The 16,665-nt window shown below is 44.0% G+C and overlaps 1 protein-coding gene across 8 annotated transcripts in view; it reads right to left on the bottom strand.

Annotated features, from left to right (window-relative positions):
* TNIK (TRAF2 and NCK interacting kinase) overlaps nucleotides 1-16,665 on the bottom strand; it is a 560,172-nt gene that overhangs the window by 442,070 nt on the left and 101,437 nt on the right. For all 8 annotated transcript variants that reach the window (XM_038749188.1, XM_038749204.1, XM_038749246.1 and 5 more), the window contains exon 2: nucleotides 11,670-11,735. In XM_038749188.1, coding sequence (XP_038605116.1) covers nucleotides 11,670-11,735 — 66 coding nt within the window. The remainder of the gene's footprint in view (nucleotides 1-11,669; nucleotides 11,736-16,665) is intronic.

Below are 16,665 nucleotides of genomic sequence, written 5' to 3'. Positions count from 1 at the left end.
TAGGAAACTGTTTTCTCTTGCAAGGGTCTACTGTGGTATGTAAATATATATAAATGGATTTAACATATCTCTTCATATCGCCTTTGAATTTAATAGCCACATACAAGGCAGGGAGTTGAAAAAGGTAATTGGATTGAATATAATCTATGGATTTTACGCATATATTATATTGATGGCCCCATATGTCATTAAAATACCAGGGAACGTAAATTGGAAGAGAAAGAGTACTTCTGTAAGAATGCAGATGAAAGTCCTCCGCAATTAATATTCTTATCATACCATATATGTCTCCTGAAAAACGACCAGTGGGAGAAATATAAAAGGAAGCTCTCATAGGATTTTTTTTTTTCCTTTTCAAAAATACATTTGGCTAACAACTCATGAAAGCTCCTTGAATCACTCTCTCCAGGTTTTTTTTTTTTAACAGACTCTTTGCCAAATATTGAAAACATTTTCTAATTGGCCATCCCACAACGAGTTCACAGTCTAGAAGGGGACACAGATGTTAGTATACATAAATAAATGAATAAATATATTACAGATGTACATCTCTAGACTGTAACCTTGTTGTGGGCAGGGAATGTATCTGTTTACTGTTATATTGTACTCTCCTAAGCAGCATGGCCTAGAGGAGAGAGCAAGGGACTGAAGGTCAGAAGGACCTGGGTTCTAATCCCAGCTTCGCCACTTGTCTGTGTGACCTGGGGCAAGTCACTTCACTTCTCTGAGCCTCAGCTACCTCATCTGTGAAATGGGGATTAAGACTGTGAGCCCCTTGTGGGACAGGAACTGTATCACCAACCTGATTAGCTCCCAGAGCTGGGAACACTCCTTGACACACAGTCCTTCACACACACACTTAACAAATACCATTATTATTATTATTATTATCCCAAGCGCTTAGTACAGTGTTTGATACATAGTAAGCATTTAATAATACCATAATTATTAGTATCATTATCCCAAGTGCTTTGCACACAGTAAACGCTCAATAAATACTACTGAATGAATTAATTCTGCTCTTAGGAAATCCTCATTATGTCAGCCATGTGTGCAAAATGATTGATATTCGCTGCACCCATCCTACATCTTATATTCATTCATTCAATCGTATTTATTGAGCGCTTACTGTTTGCAGAGCACTGTACTAAGTGCTTGGAAATTATACGGTTTAGACCATCCTCTGTCCTCTCACTCCTGCTGCTGTGGCGGCTACACTATATCCTCGGTCCTCCCCTTTCCCCCAATGCTTCCAAGTAGCACGGCTCAGGCAGACGGCTTCTCCCATCCTCAACCCTGAGCATGGTGTCATCCGGTCAGTCAGTCTGTCAATCGTATTTCTTGAGAGCTTACTGTGTGCAGAGTACTGTACTAAGCATTTGGGAGAGTACAATAGAACAATATAGCCGACACATTCCCTGTCCACAATGAGCTTACAGTCCAGAGGGGGAGGCAGAAATAAATAGAAATTTAAAAAATGACAAACGTAAGTGCTGGGTGGCTACCCACTTTCCCACATCCTCCCACTGGCCTGGAACTCGCTGCCCCTGCAAAAACACCAGACCACCACTCTCCCCACCTTCAAAAACCTTATCAAAGTCATATCTCCTCCAAGAGGCCTTCCCCAATTAAGCCCTCTTTTCCCCAAATCCCTCTCCCTTCTGTACCATCTATGCATTCATTCATTCAATTCAGTCGTATTTATTAAGCGCTTACTGTGTGCAGAGCACTGTATTAAGTGCTTGGAAAGTACAATTCGGCAACAGAGAGAGACAATCCCTCTCTAACAGCAGGCTCATAGTCTAGAAGGGGCACTTGGTATTCACCCCATCCTCAGCCCCACAACACTTTTGTACACAGCCATAATTTATCAATTTATATTATTATCTGTCTTCCCCTCTATCCAATAAGCTTGTTGTGGGCAGGGAACCTGTCTACTAACTCTGTTGTACTGTACTCTCCCACAAGCTTAGTACAGTGCTCTGCATACAGTAAGTGCTCAATGAATACCATTGACTGATTATATAAAATTCCCTCATCTATAATAGATCTATATGGAGAAGGGTCCAATAAAATGATTTTTGCATCAAGAACCCATCTTTTCACGGTATTTCTTAAGTGCTCACTAAATGCCAAGCACTGTTCTAGGCACTGGGGTAGATACAAGATTATCAAGTAGGACACAATCCCTGTCCTGCATGGGGCTCACGGTCTAAATAATCAATCAATCAATCAATCGTATTTATTGAGCGCTTACTGTGTGCAGAGCACTGTACTAAGCGCTTGGGAAGTACAAGTTGGCAACATATACAGACAGTCCCTACCCAACAGTGGGCTCACAGTCTAGAAGGGGGAGACAGAGAACAAAACCAAACATACTAACAAAATAAAATAAATAGAATAGATAGGTACAAGTAAAATAAATAGAGTAATAAATATGTACAAACCTATATACATATATACAGGTGCTGTGGAGAAGGGAAGGAGGTAAGATGGGGTAATGGAGACAGGGACGAGGGGGAGAGGAAGGAAGGGGCTCAGTCTGGGAAGGCCTCCTGGAGGAGGTGAGCTCTCAGCAGGGCCTTGAAGGGAGGAAGAGAGCTAGCTTGGCGGATGGGCAGAGGGAGGGCATTCCAGGCCCGGGGGACGACATGGGCCGGGGGTCGACGGCAGGACAGGCAAGAACGAGGCACGGTGAGGAGATTAGCAGCAGAGGAGCGGAGGGTGCGGGGTGGGCTGTAGAAGGAGAAAAGGGAGGTGAGGTAGGAGGGGGCAAGGTGATGGACAGCCTTGAAGCCCAGGGTGAGGAGTTTCTGCCTGATGCGCAGATTAATTGGTAGCCACTGGAGATTTTTGAGGAGGGGAGTAACATGCCCAGAGCGTTTCTGGACAAAGACAATCCGGGCAGCAGCATGAAGTAGGGATTGAAGTGGGGAGAGACACGAGGATGGGAGATGAGAGAGAAGGCTGATGCAGTAGTCCAGACGGGATAGGATGAGAGCTTCAACGAGCGGGGTAGCGGTGTGGATGGAGAGGAAAGGGCGGATCTTGGCAATGTTGCAGAGCTGAGACCGGCAGGTTTTGGTGACGGCTTGGATGTGAGGGGTGAATGAGAGAGTGGAGTCGAGGATGACACCAAGGTTGCGCGCTTCTGAGACGGGAAGGATGGTAGTGCCGTCAACAGAGGTGGGAAAGTCAGGGAGAGGGCAGGGTTTGGGAGGGAAGACAAGGAGTTCAGTCTTGGACATGCTGAGTTTTAGGTGGCGGGCAGACATCCAGATGGAGATGTCCTGAAGGCAGGAGGAGATGCGAGCCTGGAGGGAGGGAGAGAGATTGGGGCAGAGATGTAGATTTGGGTGTTATCAGTAAGTTGAAGCCGTGGGAGCGAATGAGGTCACCAAGGGAGTAAGTGTAGATCGAGAACAGAAGGGGACCAAGCACTGAACCTTGGGGAACCCCCACAGTAAGGGGATGGGAGGGGGAGGAGGAGCCTGCAAAAGAGACTAAGAATGAACGACCGAAGCAATAAGAGGAGAACCAGGAGAGGACGGAGTCTGTGAAGCCAAGGTCAGATAGTGCGTTGAGGAGAAGGGGGTGGTCCACAGTGTCGAAGGCAGCTGAGAGGTCGAGGAGGATTAGGATACAGTATGAGCTGTTGGATCTGGCAAGCAGGAGGTCATCAGTGACCTTTTAGAGGGCAGTTTCCGTGGAATGTAGGAGACAGAAACCAGACTGGAGGGGGTCAAGGAGAGAGTTGGTGTTGAGGAATTCGAGGCAGCGTGTGTAGACAACTCGTTCAAGGAGTTTGGAAAGGAATGGTAGGAGGGATATGGGGCAATAACTAGAAGATGAGGTGGGGTCAAGAGAGAGTTTTTTTAGTATGGGAGGGACGTGAGCATGTTTGAAGGCACAGGGGAAGGAACCAGTGGAGAGTGAGCGGTTGAAGATGGAAGTTAAGGAGGGGAGGAGGGATGGAGCGAGAGATTTCATGAGATGAGAGGGAATGGGGTCAGAAGTACAGGTGGCCGGAGTAGCACCTGAAAGGGGGTGTAGGATTAAATTCCCATTTTACAGATGAGGAAACTGAGGCATAGAGAAGTTAAGTGACGTGCCCCAGGTCACACAACAAACCAGTGGCAGAACTGGCATTAGAACCCAAGTCCTCTGACTCCCTGGCTGGTGATCTTTCCACTAGGCCACGCTGCTTCTCATTTTCTGAGACGCAAACAGACAGGAAGTCTACTTTGAAATAATGAGGAGCACATGCACTTGAGAGAAATGTGGCTGAATTCCCAAGGCGGTAATTCAGTTCACACCGGCAACACTCTTTGAGACTACTGCATTAATAACTGTTCCTTATTACAATAGGGCACCTCACAAAGCCCTCAGGATAGAGAGCACCAATTTGTAGGGGCCTTAAAGATAAATATCTAGCAAGAGAAACTCCCCTTCCATCCTTCCCCTCAGTTCCCAGGAGAACCCTGTCTGGTCCTTATAAAAATATCTCTGCTTTAATGAGGTGTACTGGGGTTTCCTTTTGGTCCCCCATAGGTGCTTTGCAAGAGACAGCTGGCGCCTCTAAAAAAAAAAAGTGTGAGTTTTTTCTCCCCACTGTCCCTGAAATAGAATCATTGGGTTTTCTTTCATTTCTGTTTTTCTAATCCAGCAAAATAAGGCAAACAACAATTAGATATGATTTACACATCTGGCATACTGGATTTTCTTCACTGACAACCAGTAATAGTGCCTCCCAAGAAAAAAAGAACACACTCAGGTGATATTTTTGAGACAGTAGACCTCAGAGCTGTCATCAGAGATGATGCGGTCTCTGGGAGGAAACACCCCCTTCTCCTGGAAACGCTATCCTACTTGGATCACAGTTCTCTCCTGGTTCCCCTCTACTCTGACTGCTTCTCCTTCCTACTCCATCTCTTTCCCTGACTCCAATTCTGCCCGCCTTCAACCCCCTAACTCTTCTGGATCCTCTTCTCACCTCCTGGAAGAACTCATCCACTCTCAAGGTTTTCAGACGTCACCTCTATGTGGGTGACTCCCAAATCTTCCTCACTAGCCCCAATATCTCACCTATTCTTCAATCTCAAATTTCCTTCTGCCTCCGGGACACTTACCCAAGGACAGCCCATTTGCAGCTGAAGCTCAGCATGTCTAAAATTAAACTCTGTCTCAAATATACCCCTGCAAATAATTTCACATCAAAACTGACTGTACCATACTACCCTGTCTCTGAAGCCAGCTTTCCTTGGCATTATTCTTGTCTCCCTATTATTTTTCCACACTCCTTTCAGTAAGTCACTAAATCCTGTGGAACTTACTCTCCACAGTACTTCTTGGATCAACCCCTTCCTCCCATCCTAATGGCCACCACCCTAGACCAGAAAGTAGACATATCAATCATTCAATCAATCAATGGCATTTATTGAGTGCTGTGTGCTGAGTACTGTCCTAAGCACTTTGGAAAGTACAATACAGTCACTCAGTCCAGGTTTCCCCATTCCTCAAGAAGCTCCTTGCCCAACCGTCTCTGCATCAGATGGAAACTCCTTACCATCGGCTTTAAAGCAGTCCATCACCTTGGCCCCTCCTATCTCACCCTGCTATTCTCCTACCACCCAGCCTGCACCCTTCGTTCCTCTAATGCTAGCCTTCTCGCTGTACCTCGATCTCGTGTATCTTGCTGCCGACCTCTTGCCCACATCCTGCCTCTGGCCTGCAACTGGCCTGCAACGCCCTCCCTCCTCATAGCCAACAGACAATTACTCTCCTCCCTCTTCAAGGCCTTAATGAAGGCACATCTCTTCCAAGAGGTCTTCCCTGACTAAGCCTTCTCTTTTCTTCCACTCCCTTCTGCGTCGCCCTGACCTGCTCCCTTGATTCATTCCCCCCACCTTCCCCACAGCACATACGTATATATCTGTAATTTCATTTATTTATATATCTGTCTCCCATTCTAGATTGTAAACTTGCTGTGAACAGGGAATGTGTCTGCTATATTATTATACTGTACTCTCCCAAGGCCTTAATGCAGTGCTCTGCACACAGTAAGTGCTTTATGCTCTATAAATACAACTAACTGACAATCAGCTCACATCCTCCAACCTCACTTTGCTGATTTCCTACTACCACCCAGCCCACACACTTCATGTCTCTAATGACCACTTCCTCATCAATCTCTTCTATCTTGCTGCCTTCCTTTTGCCCACATCCACCCGCTGGCCTGAATCTCCCTACTCCTTCATATCTGACAGACCATCACTCTCCCCAACTCGAAAGCCTTATTAAAACCACATCTCCTCTAAGAAGCCTCCTCTAATTCAAGCCCTCATAACCCCTACTTAATAATAATGATAATAATGGCATTTATTAAACACTTACTCTGTGCAAAGCACTATTCCAAGCGCTGGGGAGGTTACAAGGTGATCAGGTAGTCCTACAAGGGGTTCACAGTCTTAATCACCATTTTACAGATGAGGTAACTGAGGCACAGAGAAGTTAAGTGACTTGCCCAAAGTCACACAGCTGACAATTGGCGGAGCCAGGATTTGAACCCATGACCTCTGACTCCAAAGCCCGTGCTCTTTCCACTGAGCCATGCTACTTCCTCTTCCTACTTTGTCAAATTGGATCTGTACCCCTTTAGCACTTGATATTCACCTGACCCTGAGCCCCACAGAACTTATATTTTCTTAATTTATTACAGCTTTTGTTAAGTGTTTCCTATGTTGCAAGCACTGTTTTAAGCACTGGAGTGGATAGGAGAGATAAACAAGAAGCAGCAGGGCTTAGGGGATGGGGCACGGGCCTCAGAGTCGGAAGGTCGTGAGTTCTAATCGTGGCTCCGCCACATGTCTGCTGTGTGAACCTGGGCAAGTCACTTCACTTCTCTGGACCTCAGTTACCTCATCTGTAAAATGGGGATTAAGATTGGGAGCCTTATGTGGGACAGGGACTGTGTCCAACCTAACTTGTATCTGCCCTAGAACTTAGAACAGTGCTTGGCACATAATAAGTGCTTAAAAAGAACCATAATAGTTATTATAAGTCATATAAATTAATGAGGTAAGATACGGTCCCTGTCCCTCATGGGTTTCACAGTCTAAGTAGGTAGATGGTCACAGGCATTAAATCCACATTTTACAGAAGTAGTAAATGGGGCACAGAGAAGATAAGTGACTTACTCAAAGTCACAAAGCAAGCAGCTTGAGGAGCTGGGATTAGAATCCAGATCTTCTGACCCCCAGGCCTGCTGTTCTTTTCACTAGGCCATGCTGCCCTTTATGCATATATCCATAATTTTTTTTAATTAATGTCAGTCTTCCTCTCTAGACTCTAAGCACCTTGTAAGCAGAAAATGTGTTAACTGACTCCGTTGTACTCTACCAAGTGCTTAATACAATCCTCTACACTGGAGTGGATAGGAGAGATACACAAGAAGCAGCATGGCTTAATGGAAAGAGCATGGGTTTGAGAGTCAGAGGTCATGGGTTCTAATCCCGGCTCCTCCACTTATTAGCTGTGTGACTTTGGACAAGTCACTTAATTTCTCTGAGCCTCATCTGTAAAATGGGGATTATGACTGTGAGCCCCAACGTGGGACACCTTGATTACCTTGTATCTACCCCAGCGCTTAGCACAGTGCTTGGCACATAGTAAGGGCTCAACAAATACCACCATTATTATTATTACACACATTAACCACTCAATAAATACCACTGATCTAATACAATAAAAGTTTTTTGTTTTCATAATGATATTTGTTAAGCGCTTACTATGTGTCAGGCACTGTACTAAGTGCTGAAGTAGATACAATCTAATCAGGTTGGACAGTTCACGTCCCACATTAGAACAGTGCTTTGAACATAATAAGTGCTTAACAAACACCATCATTATTATTATTATTAACCTCCACTTTACAGACGAGGGAAGTGAGGTCCAGAGAAGTGAACTGACTTGCCCAACATCACACATCAGAGAAGCATATTTTGTTTTGTTGTCTGTCTCCCCCTTCTAGACTGTGAGACCGTTGTTGGGTAGGGACCGTCTGTATATGTTGCCGACTTGTACTTCCCAAGCGCTTAGTACAGTGTTCTGCACACAGTAAGTGCTCAATAAATACGATTGAATGAATGAATGAATGAATGAATGAATGAAAGTAGCAGACCTGGAATTAGAACCCAGGCCCGTGATCTTTCCACGAGGCCACACTGCTTCTCAGAGTTTGTAGACATGCTCCCTGTCCACAAGGAGCTTAGAGTTTATTTCAACTAGACTCTCTGTCAACTCTACATTGGCTTCACTGCCTCCTGCCTCTCCCCTCTCTAGTTCATTCTTTCTCTGCTCCCCAGATGGCTGTTTAAAAAAAATCTTAAATGGTTACCCATTCCTCTATGCAAAAAGCACAAACTCTTGACCACTGACTTCAGGCACTCGACCCCTCTCATTTTTCCACCCTCTTCTCCCTCTTCACTTTTCTTTTCTCTCAGCCTAACTTACTCAACTTTGACCTCCAACTACTTACTCCTTTTCTCTTGCTTGGAATTCCCTTGCCCTTCAAATTGGCCGGACGGCCGCTCACCCACTCTGTAAAAGCTCTCTAGAAATCCTTCCTCTAGGCTGCTCTCCCCAACTGATTTTTCTGCTAGTCTAGTCATACCCTCCATACTCACCTCAACATTTCTATACCACTTCTGCATTTCTGCACTTACTCCCTCCAGTAGCTCAACCATAGGGATCACCTTACAGACTGCTACTTAAGCCCTTCCCTACCCATATATCCATCCAATCCTCCTCTCTGCAATTTGCCTTGTGCCTGTCTTTCCCACTGGACTGTAAGACCCTTAAGGGTAGGGTTCACACTGTCTCACTTCAGTGTTCTCTTCTAAGTGCTCAGTAAAGTGCTCTGCGCATAGTAGGTGCTGCATCAGTATGATTAATTGATTGACTGGGTTCCCTAGCAGACTGGTCCTGTTCGGGTTCAGGTGCAGTCCTGACTAGTGCCTGTAATAAAAGGGGCACAGGTATTTGACACGATAAGATGGATGCAATTTAAATTTCACAGACCGTGAAATATTCCGATATATTAAGTGCTGTCGAGTCGTTTCCAATTCATAGCGACTCCATGGACATGCTTTCTCCAGAATGTCCTGACCTCCGCCATAATCCGCAACCTTTCTATCGGTCCTTCCGTTATCGTTATTACAGTCTCTATCCATCTAGCTGCGGGTCTGCCTCTTCTTCATTTTCCCTGGACTTTTCCTAGCACTAGTGTCTTCTCCAGAGAATTACTCCTCCTGATTATGTGTCCCAAATATGCTAATCTAAGTCGAGTTATTTGGCTTAATTTGCTCTAAAATCCATTAGTTTGTTTTTCAGGCAGTCCATGGTATTCACAAAAGCCTTCTCCAACACCACATATCAAAAGAATCAATTTTTTTCTATCTTGTTTTTTAACTGTCCAGCATTCGGAACCATACATTCCTATTTAGTCAACCCCTAAAATGTTACTGTTGCTCTCCTTAAAGGTTGCCATTTCTTGATCTTTTTCTCTATTTTGTTTCCAAGTATCTACTCTAATTCTCCAAAATGAATAGATTGAACAAAGGAGGTGCAGAACAGAGAACGAGCACGATGGAGAGCCAGAGGGAATGGATAGAGCCAAACATCTTTACCAGGCCACTAATGAACGACAGGGTCAGTGTGCCCATACCCTTCTTGGCTGCTACTACTACTATTAATAATAATAATAATGGTATTTGTTAAGCACTTACTTTATGCCAAGCCCTGTTTCCTCAGGAAAAATTAAGTGGCTTTCCCTCCTGCCCACCGTGGCCCAGCAGTATTTTCAAATGGACAATGAAAGCTTTAATTAACAGGAAGGGAACTGGAACAATTAGCTTTTCTGCAGCAGCAGGGAGCAACTTCCCTAATGACTAGTTTTTTTCTTATGTTTCAAAAGGCACATGCTGTATTCCCAACTCAGTAGTTTTCAGAAGAGGGGAACCAACCAGAAACTCTATTTCCTTGCTCCCCGCCCCTTTACAGAGCAAATCCAGGCTGATCTGTGATAATTCAATTCCAGATGTCTTTCCTTGGCTGAAGTGAGGCGACACACATTTTGAAATGAACAGAAGTTACAAATGAACTTTCAAGGGAAGTCTTTAGAGAGACCATTAAAATACCAGTAAAAACAAATTGGAGGTCTAGGAAGAAGTGGAGGAAAATATCCTGCTTTTCCAAGTTAAAAACATGACATGAGAAACCCTTCAGTTAAGAACTTGCCCTAATGCTGTTTCCACCAATGTAACTTCATTGGTCCACATCCCCCTCACGTGTCCTTGCCAATTTCTCAAAATTTAGTGGCAAGTCTCCAGGATTATTTTCATTTTAGAAATTCCTGAGGACAGCTAAAGTTAGGGTAAAAGTAAAGCTTGACTTAATTAGCTTTAGATAAACTAAATATTGGTAGTCTGCTATGGTCCTACATTTCAAGAAGACATTCACTTAAAACAATATTTTTCCAGATGATACTAATATTCCTTGTGCCTCCAAGAAAATGAGGGCTTATGCCCTCATTCTTCTGTAGTTTAAATCTTTAAATAAGGCTTTAATCATGTTATTCATTGACAAGTACTAGAATTTCATACACTACAATTGAACTTTTTAAAGTTATTTAATAAATGCAATGAAACAATTTAGAAAATAAACTGGGTACCAGTAATTCCAAGAAGAATTTCTGAAATAGGTCATAATGTCAGAAGTGGTAGTGGAAAATACTGTCCCATTTCACCTCACAGAAATAAGAGGTACATTTACTTGGTGATAATCATAAAATAGTGGTTTGGCTGTTTTAAATCAATTTTCATCGCCACACGTTTTAAACCCAAGAAATTTTAGTTCAAGTCCAATTCACTTCAATTTCACTTTCATCATTGTCGAAAGAACCATTCCTTTGAAGGGTGTCAATAAAAGAGAATAGGACCCCAATTCAAAGCAACTGTTCCCCCATTACTCCGAGAAAAAATTACTGCATTTTATTTTCAGTTGGGTGGCTTTAAATTCAGAGCACAGCCAAAGAACGATGCTATCGGACATTGCTGACAGAATCGAGATCATACGGTAGGCTTCGACAGTTCTGCCAATGTCCTTTAAGTCTCACCAACTCACAACTAGGAATAACCAAACTTCCAAAACCCACGACAGGTTCAGCCTTCCTCGTGGTGTTGATATTTTTCTTTTAATGCCACTTACTAAATGCCCCAGGTCATCTTGGGTTTGTGCCCCTCAGTCATGGTAGCTGAATAGGATAAAATCTCTGTAAAAGATGGCCTACCTTCTATGTTTGAAATCTTATTCTTGACATAATTAAAGTAAAAAGGTATGGAAAGCTCAAAGGACTTCAAAAATCCAATGGTTTATGTGTAAAGTATTGATCCTACAATGTATGCATTACAGGTCAATGCACCCAAATTGAAGACCTAGAATAGACAACACAATCATAGGCAATTAAAGGAGAGCGGCTGAAATCCAAAGCATGTGGTTTTGAGGAGACTGTGAAACTGAGTGAGGTAGCCTGCATGTCACTGACATCTTTAACATGTAGATTCATGTATCGAAAATCATTTAGAGCTTTGTACAAACTCAGTGAGGCATACCTTATAGACTTGTCCATATGTTCCATTTCCAACAAGTTCCACCAGTTCAAAGATCCCTGCAGGGTCCTAAAAGAAATGAGGAAATGGCATCATATACAATGTCTTATTCCAGAAAAACAAAGTTCTGAAAGAGCCACTGTCAAAATTCTCACAAAATTCAACTTTGAGGAACTTTGGGGCACACATGACTTAATACTGGAGAGAAAATGGTAATCCAGATACTAAATTATCAAACATTCATTCATTCGATCAACTAGTGAGCACTTACTGGATGCAAATCATTGTACTAAGCACTTGTGAGAGTGCAATACAATAATAAGCAGACACATTCCCTGCTCACAACGAGCTTACAATCTAGGGGGCGGAGGTAAACATTAATGTAAAAAATAAATGACAGATATGTACGTAAATGCTGTGGAGCTGGGAGGGGGGAAGAAAAGAGGGAGCAAGTCAGGGCGACACAGGGTCCCTTCTACCACTCCAATACAAACTACTCAATCGCTCCCTCTCTTCCAACACCCTTCTGGACCCTCTACAATCTGGTTGTGATTCCTTTATTTCCTTGCTTTCTCCAAGGTCACCAATGATCTCAGTCTTGCCAAATCTGCCAGACAGTATTCCAACCTAAACCTCCTCGACCTCTCAGCTCTGTTCAACACTGCGGACCACTCCCCAGTCTGGGAAACTACGTATCTCTGTTTTTCATGACAGTTGTCTCCTTCACTCATTCAATCGCATTCAGTGCTTATTGTGTGCATAGCACCGTATTAAGCTCTTGGAAGAGTACAATAGAACAATAAGCAGACACAATCCCAGCCTGGTTCTCCTCTGACTTCTCTGGCTGTTCTTTTTCAAGTCTCTTTTACAAGCTCATCCATTGCTTTCCACTCCCTAATTGTGGGTGTTTGTCAAGGTGCAAAGTCTGTGTACACTTCTCTTGTCAAGCTACACTCACTCACTGCCTTAGTGATTTCAACTGCTCCCATGGTTTCATGGCCCACATCACTGGTGACAGAACTACCATCCTCCCCAACTCTCAAGCCTGTAACCTTGGCATTATCCTTGTTCCCTTCTTTTCTTCAACCCCCATACTCAGTTTTCCATCCAATTCTATTGCTTCTTCAAGTCATTTCCAGAATGTTCCTTCTTATCCATCCAAATGGCCACAACTCCTCCAGGAGGCCTACCAAGACTGAGCCCCCTTTTTCCTCTCCTCCTCCCCATCCCCCTGCCTTACCTCTTTCCCCTCCCCACAGCACCTGTATATATGTTTGTACAAATTTACTACTCTATTTTTCTTGTACATATTTACTATTCTATTTATTTTGTTAATGATTTGCTTATAGCTTTACTTCTATTTATTCTGATGACTTGACACCTGCCCACATGTTTTGTTTTGTTGTCTGTCTCCCCCTTCTAGACTGTGAGCCTGCTGTTGGGTAGGGACCTTATCTTATGTTGCCAACTTGCACTCCCCAAGCGCTTAGTACAGTGCTCTGCACACAGTAAGCACTCAATAAATATGATTGAATGAATGAATGAATAAACACAAATCCAACTTGACATAACATGACTTATCTACTGCATCAGCCTCTCTGCATCAAGCGGAGACTTCTGACCACTGGCTTTAAGGCACTCAATCAGCTTTCTCCTATTTATCCACTTTCTTCTCCTTCTCTCCACAAGCTTGAGATCTTCATTCCTACTCCCTCATCTGCAATATGGGGCAAGATCTTATTTTCCAATCAGCCAATCAATGGAATGAAGCGCTTACTGTGTGCTTGGGAGAATATGATACATTTGGTAGACACAATCCGTGCCCACGAGGAGCTTGCAGTTTAGTAGGGGACTGCTCTCCCTCCCACGTGGATTGTGAGTCCCACGTGGGTCAGGGACAGTGTCTTGCCTGATTAACTCATCCACCTCAGCACTTTGCACATGGTAATGGCTTATTAATAATAATGGTTAATTATCATGAGCACCCGGTTCATACCAACCAGGACCTTCTTGGGACGGGGGAGCCTCGGTGACCCGTAATACAGTCAAACCGCACCTCTGATCACCGAGGTTATCGTGGAAAGTTTTTTTTCCTTAGTTTTACCAGCGTGCATGGGAGTGACACATTCACACTCTCCCTCACTCCACTCCACCAGGATCCAATACCAGTCTGTGGTTAAAGGAGCTTATTCTGCCAATGTTTCTTCTTTCTGCTTCCAAGTACTGCCGCTGTCAAGTGTTTCCTTCTTGCTTTGCTGCATGCTTCTGCCCCTGGGGTTTCCTTCTGTGCCTCCTATATGCCTCCTCAGGATTCAAAGCAACTGCCTTTTATCTGCTTTAGGCATCGCAGCTGTGGTCCTATGTGGCAGTCATTGATTAATATAGGCACGTTACTGGGTAGAACAAGGAGAGAAAGCCATGCCTCCCTCTATGCTCCACCCCCACAGGCCAGTAATCATCTGCCTCAGGTAGAGCCCATCAGTGCCTCTGCAAAGTCTCTTCCTTCTTCTTGTTCATGGGATCACAAACAGTCACTAATAAGGCAGCTTGTGGTGGGTTCACCACAATAACAAGGATCATATTTGTTAAACACTTATATGTCAAGCAATGTTCGAAGTGCTGGGGTAGACTCAAGTTAATCAGGTTGGATTCAGTCCCTGTCAGTCAGTCAATCAAATTTACTGAGCGCTTAATATGTGCAGAGCACTGTACTAAGCGTTTGGGAAAGTACAATATAACCACATAACAGACACATCCCAAGCTCACAACAAGCTTACAGTCAAGAGGGCGAGACAGGCATTAACATAAACAAATTACAGATCTGTACATAAGTGCTCTGGGGTTGGGAGGAGGGATGAATGTGAGCCCCACATGGGGCTCAGAGTCTAAACAGGAGGAAGAACAGGTTTTGAATCCCCATTTTACAGATGAGGAAATGGAGGCTCAGGGAATAATGATAACGATGATGGTATTTGTGAAGCGCTTACTGTGTGCCAAGCACTGTTCTAAATGCTGGGGTAGATACAAGGTAATCAGGTTGCCCCACGAGGGGGTCACAATCTCAATCCCCATTTTATAGATGAGGTAACTGAGGCCCAGAGAAATTAAGTGAACTGTGCAAGTTTACACAGCAAGCGAGTGGAAGAGCCAGAATTAGAACCCACATTCTCTGACTCCCAAATACCTTTAAAAAAAACCCCCCAAAAAGCAGCATTTGGAGTTGGACCATGGGGTAGATGGGCCATAATACCAGTGGGATGTTCTTAAGGCCATCATGTAGAGTGTCATAGAGGAAAATAGAATGCTTCTGAAAATATACTAGAATATTATAATTCTCCTGTATTCAACAGAGCAGCAGGTGATCCTATCAACAGAAGAAGTAAAAGAACAGATTAAAAAGAACCCACAAATGGTGGCAGCTGCTGTTTGTTTCCAAGCTGTGTTTCCCAATAGTTTGCATGCTCCATGCTGTTTCTGTAACTAATTTAGACGGAAGTTCTACATTCGCTTGAAATACACCCATTGTTCTATTTCCAATACTGAGTTTTTCTTGACTGAAAGGTAAAGGAAAACTAGTTTTTGAATACTATTTGATAGTAATGAAAAATGAAGAAAGAAAAGCTGTAACGAGAGTATACAACCTGAATGGAGACTAAGAGAAAGGATGACGGGATGTAGTGACTCAAGTTAGCATCCGCAAATCAGAGGTGTGTTGCCATTGGGATGACAGGTGTCACTGAGGTCTTACAATATGCAACGGATAGAAAGCAACCATTAGTGGGATGGAAGGATGGAAACGAACTCTTAGTATTCACGCCACCTTCAGCCCCGCAACCCTGTAATTTACTTATTTATATTAATGTCTTTCTCCCCCTGTGGCCTGTAAGCTCGTTGTGGGAGGGGCCCCTGCCCACTGACTCTCTTGTATTATACTCTCCCAAGCGCTAAGTATGATGCTCTGCACACAGTAAGCGCTCAATAAATACTTTTGATGATGATGATGATGCTCTGCGCTTAGTGAGTGCTCAATAAATGCCAGTGATTGACTGATTGATTGATTGGAACAAGGGGGATGAAGCCATCAGCTGGGAGTTCCGGAGAACTAGGAGGATGAAAAGTTGAGAAGAGCATGAGGAGGCATTCGTACAAAATGACAATAATAAAAATTATAGTCTTTGTTAAGTGCTTACGATGTGTCAGGCACTGTACTAAGTCCTGGGATAGATATAAGCAAATCAGGTTGAACACAGTCCCTGTCATTCAATCAACTGTATTTATTGAGCATTTATTGTGTTCAGCGCACCGTACTAAGCACTTGGAAAGTACAATTCGGCAACATATAGAGGCAATCCCTACCCAACAATGGGCTCACAGTCTAGAAGGGAGAGAGAGGGACACCAAAACAGAACAGGTAGACAGGTGTCAATGCCATCGAAATAAATAGAATTATAGACATCATTAATAAAAGAGTAATAAATATGTACAAATATACACAAGTGCTGTGGGGACGGGAAAGGGGAGGGCAGAGGGAGGGAGTCGGGACGATGGGGGGGGGAGGAGGAACAGAGGGAAAGGGGAGAAGGCCTCCTGGAGGAGGTGAGCTCTCAGTAGGGCTTTGAAGGGAGGAAGAGAGGCGCTCACAGTCTTGATCTCCATTTTACAGACGAGGTAATTGAGACTTGGGAAGTGAAGTGACTTACCCAAGGTCAAATAGCAGACAAATGGCAGAGTGGGGATTAGAACCCATTACCTTCTGACTTCCAGGCCTGTGCTCTATCTACTAGGCCCTGCTGCTTCGTGCATGAGTGATCGTCAGCAGTGGGGGGGCAAGGGAGCAAGATTGCAGGATTTTCAAGTAGAACAGTGCTCTCAGTAAAAGAAACAATTGGGGATTTACTGTCTTGGTTGCAGCCAAGGTCAAGGTCAAGGGAAGATTCTACATACTTCCCAGACTGAGCCCCCTCCTTCCTCTCCCCCTCGTCCACTCTCCATCCCCCCC

The sequence above is a fragment of the Tachyglossus aculeatus genome, chromosome 1, assembly GCF_015852505.1.
Source record: "Tachyglossus aculeatus isolate mTacAcu1 chromosome 1, mTacAcu1.pri, whole genome shotgun sequence".
In the NCBI taxonomy this organism is placed as follows: Eukaryota; Metazoa; Chordata; class Mammalia; order Monotremata; family Tachyglossidae; genus Tachyglossus; species Tachyglossus aculeatus.
Note: the sequence above shows the minus strand (reverse complement) of the source record. Positions and strands in the feature narration are given on the sequence as shown.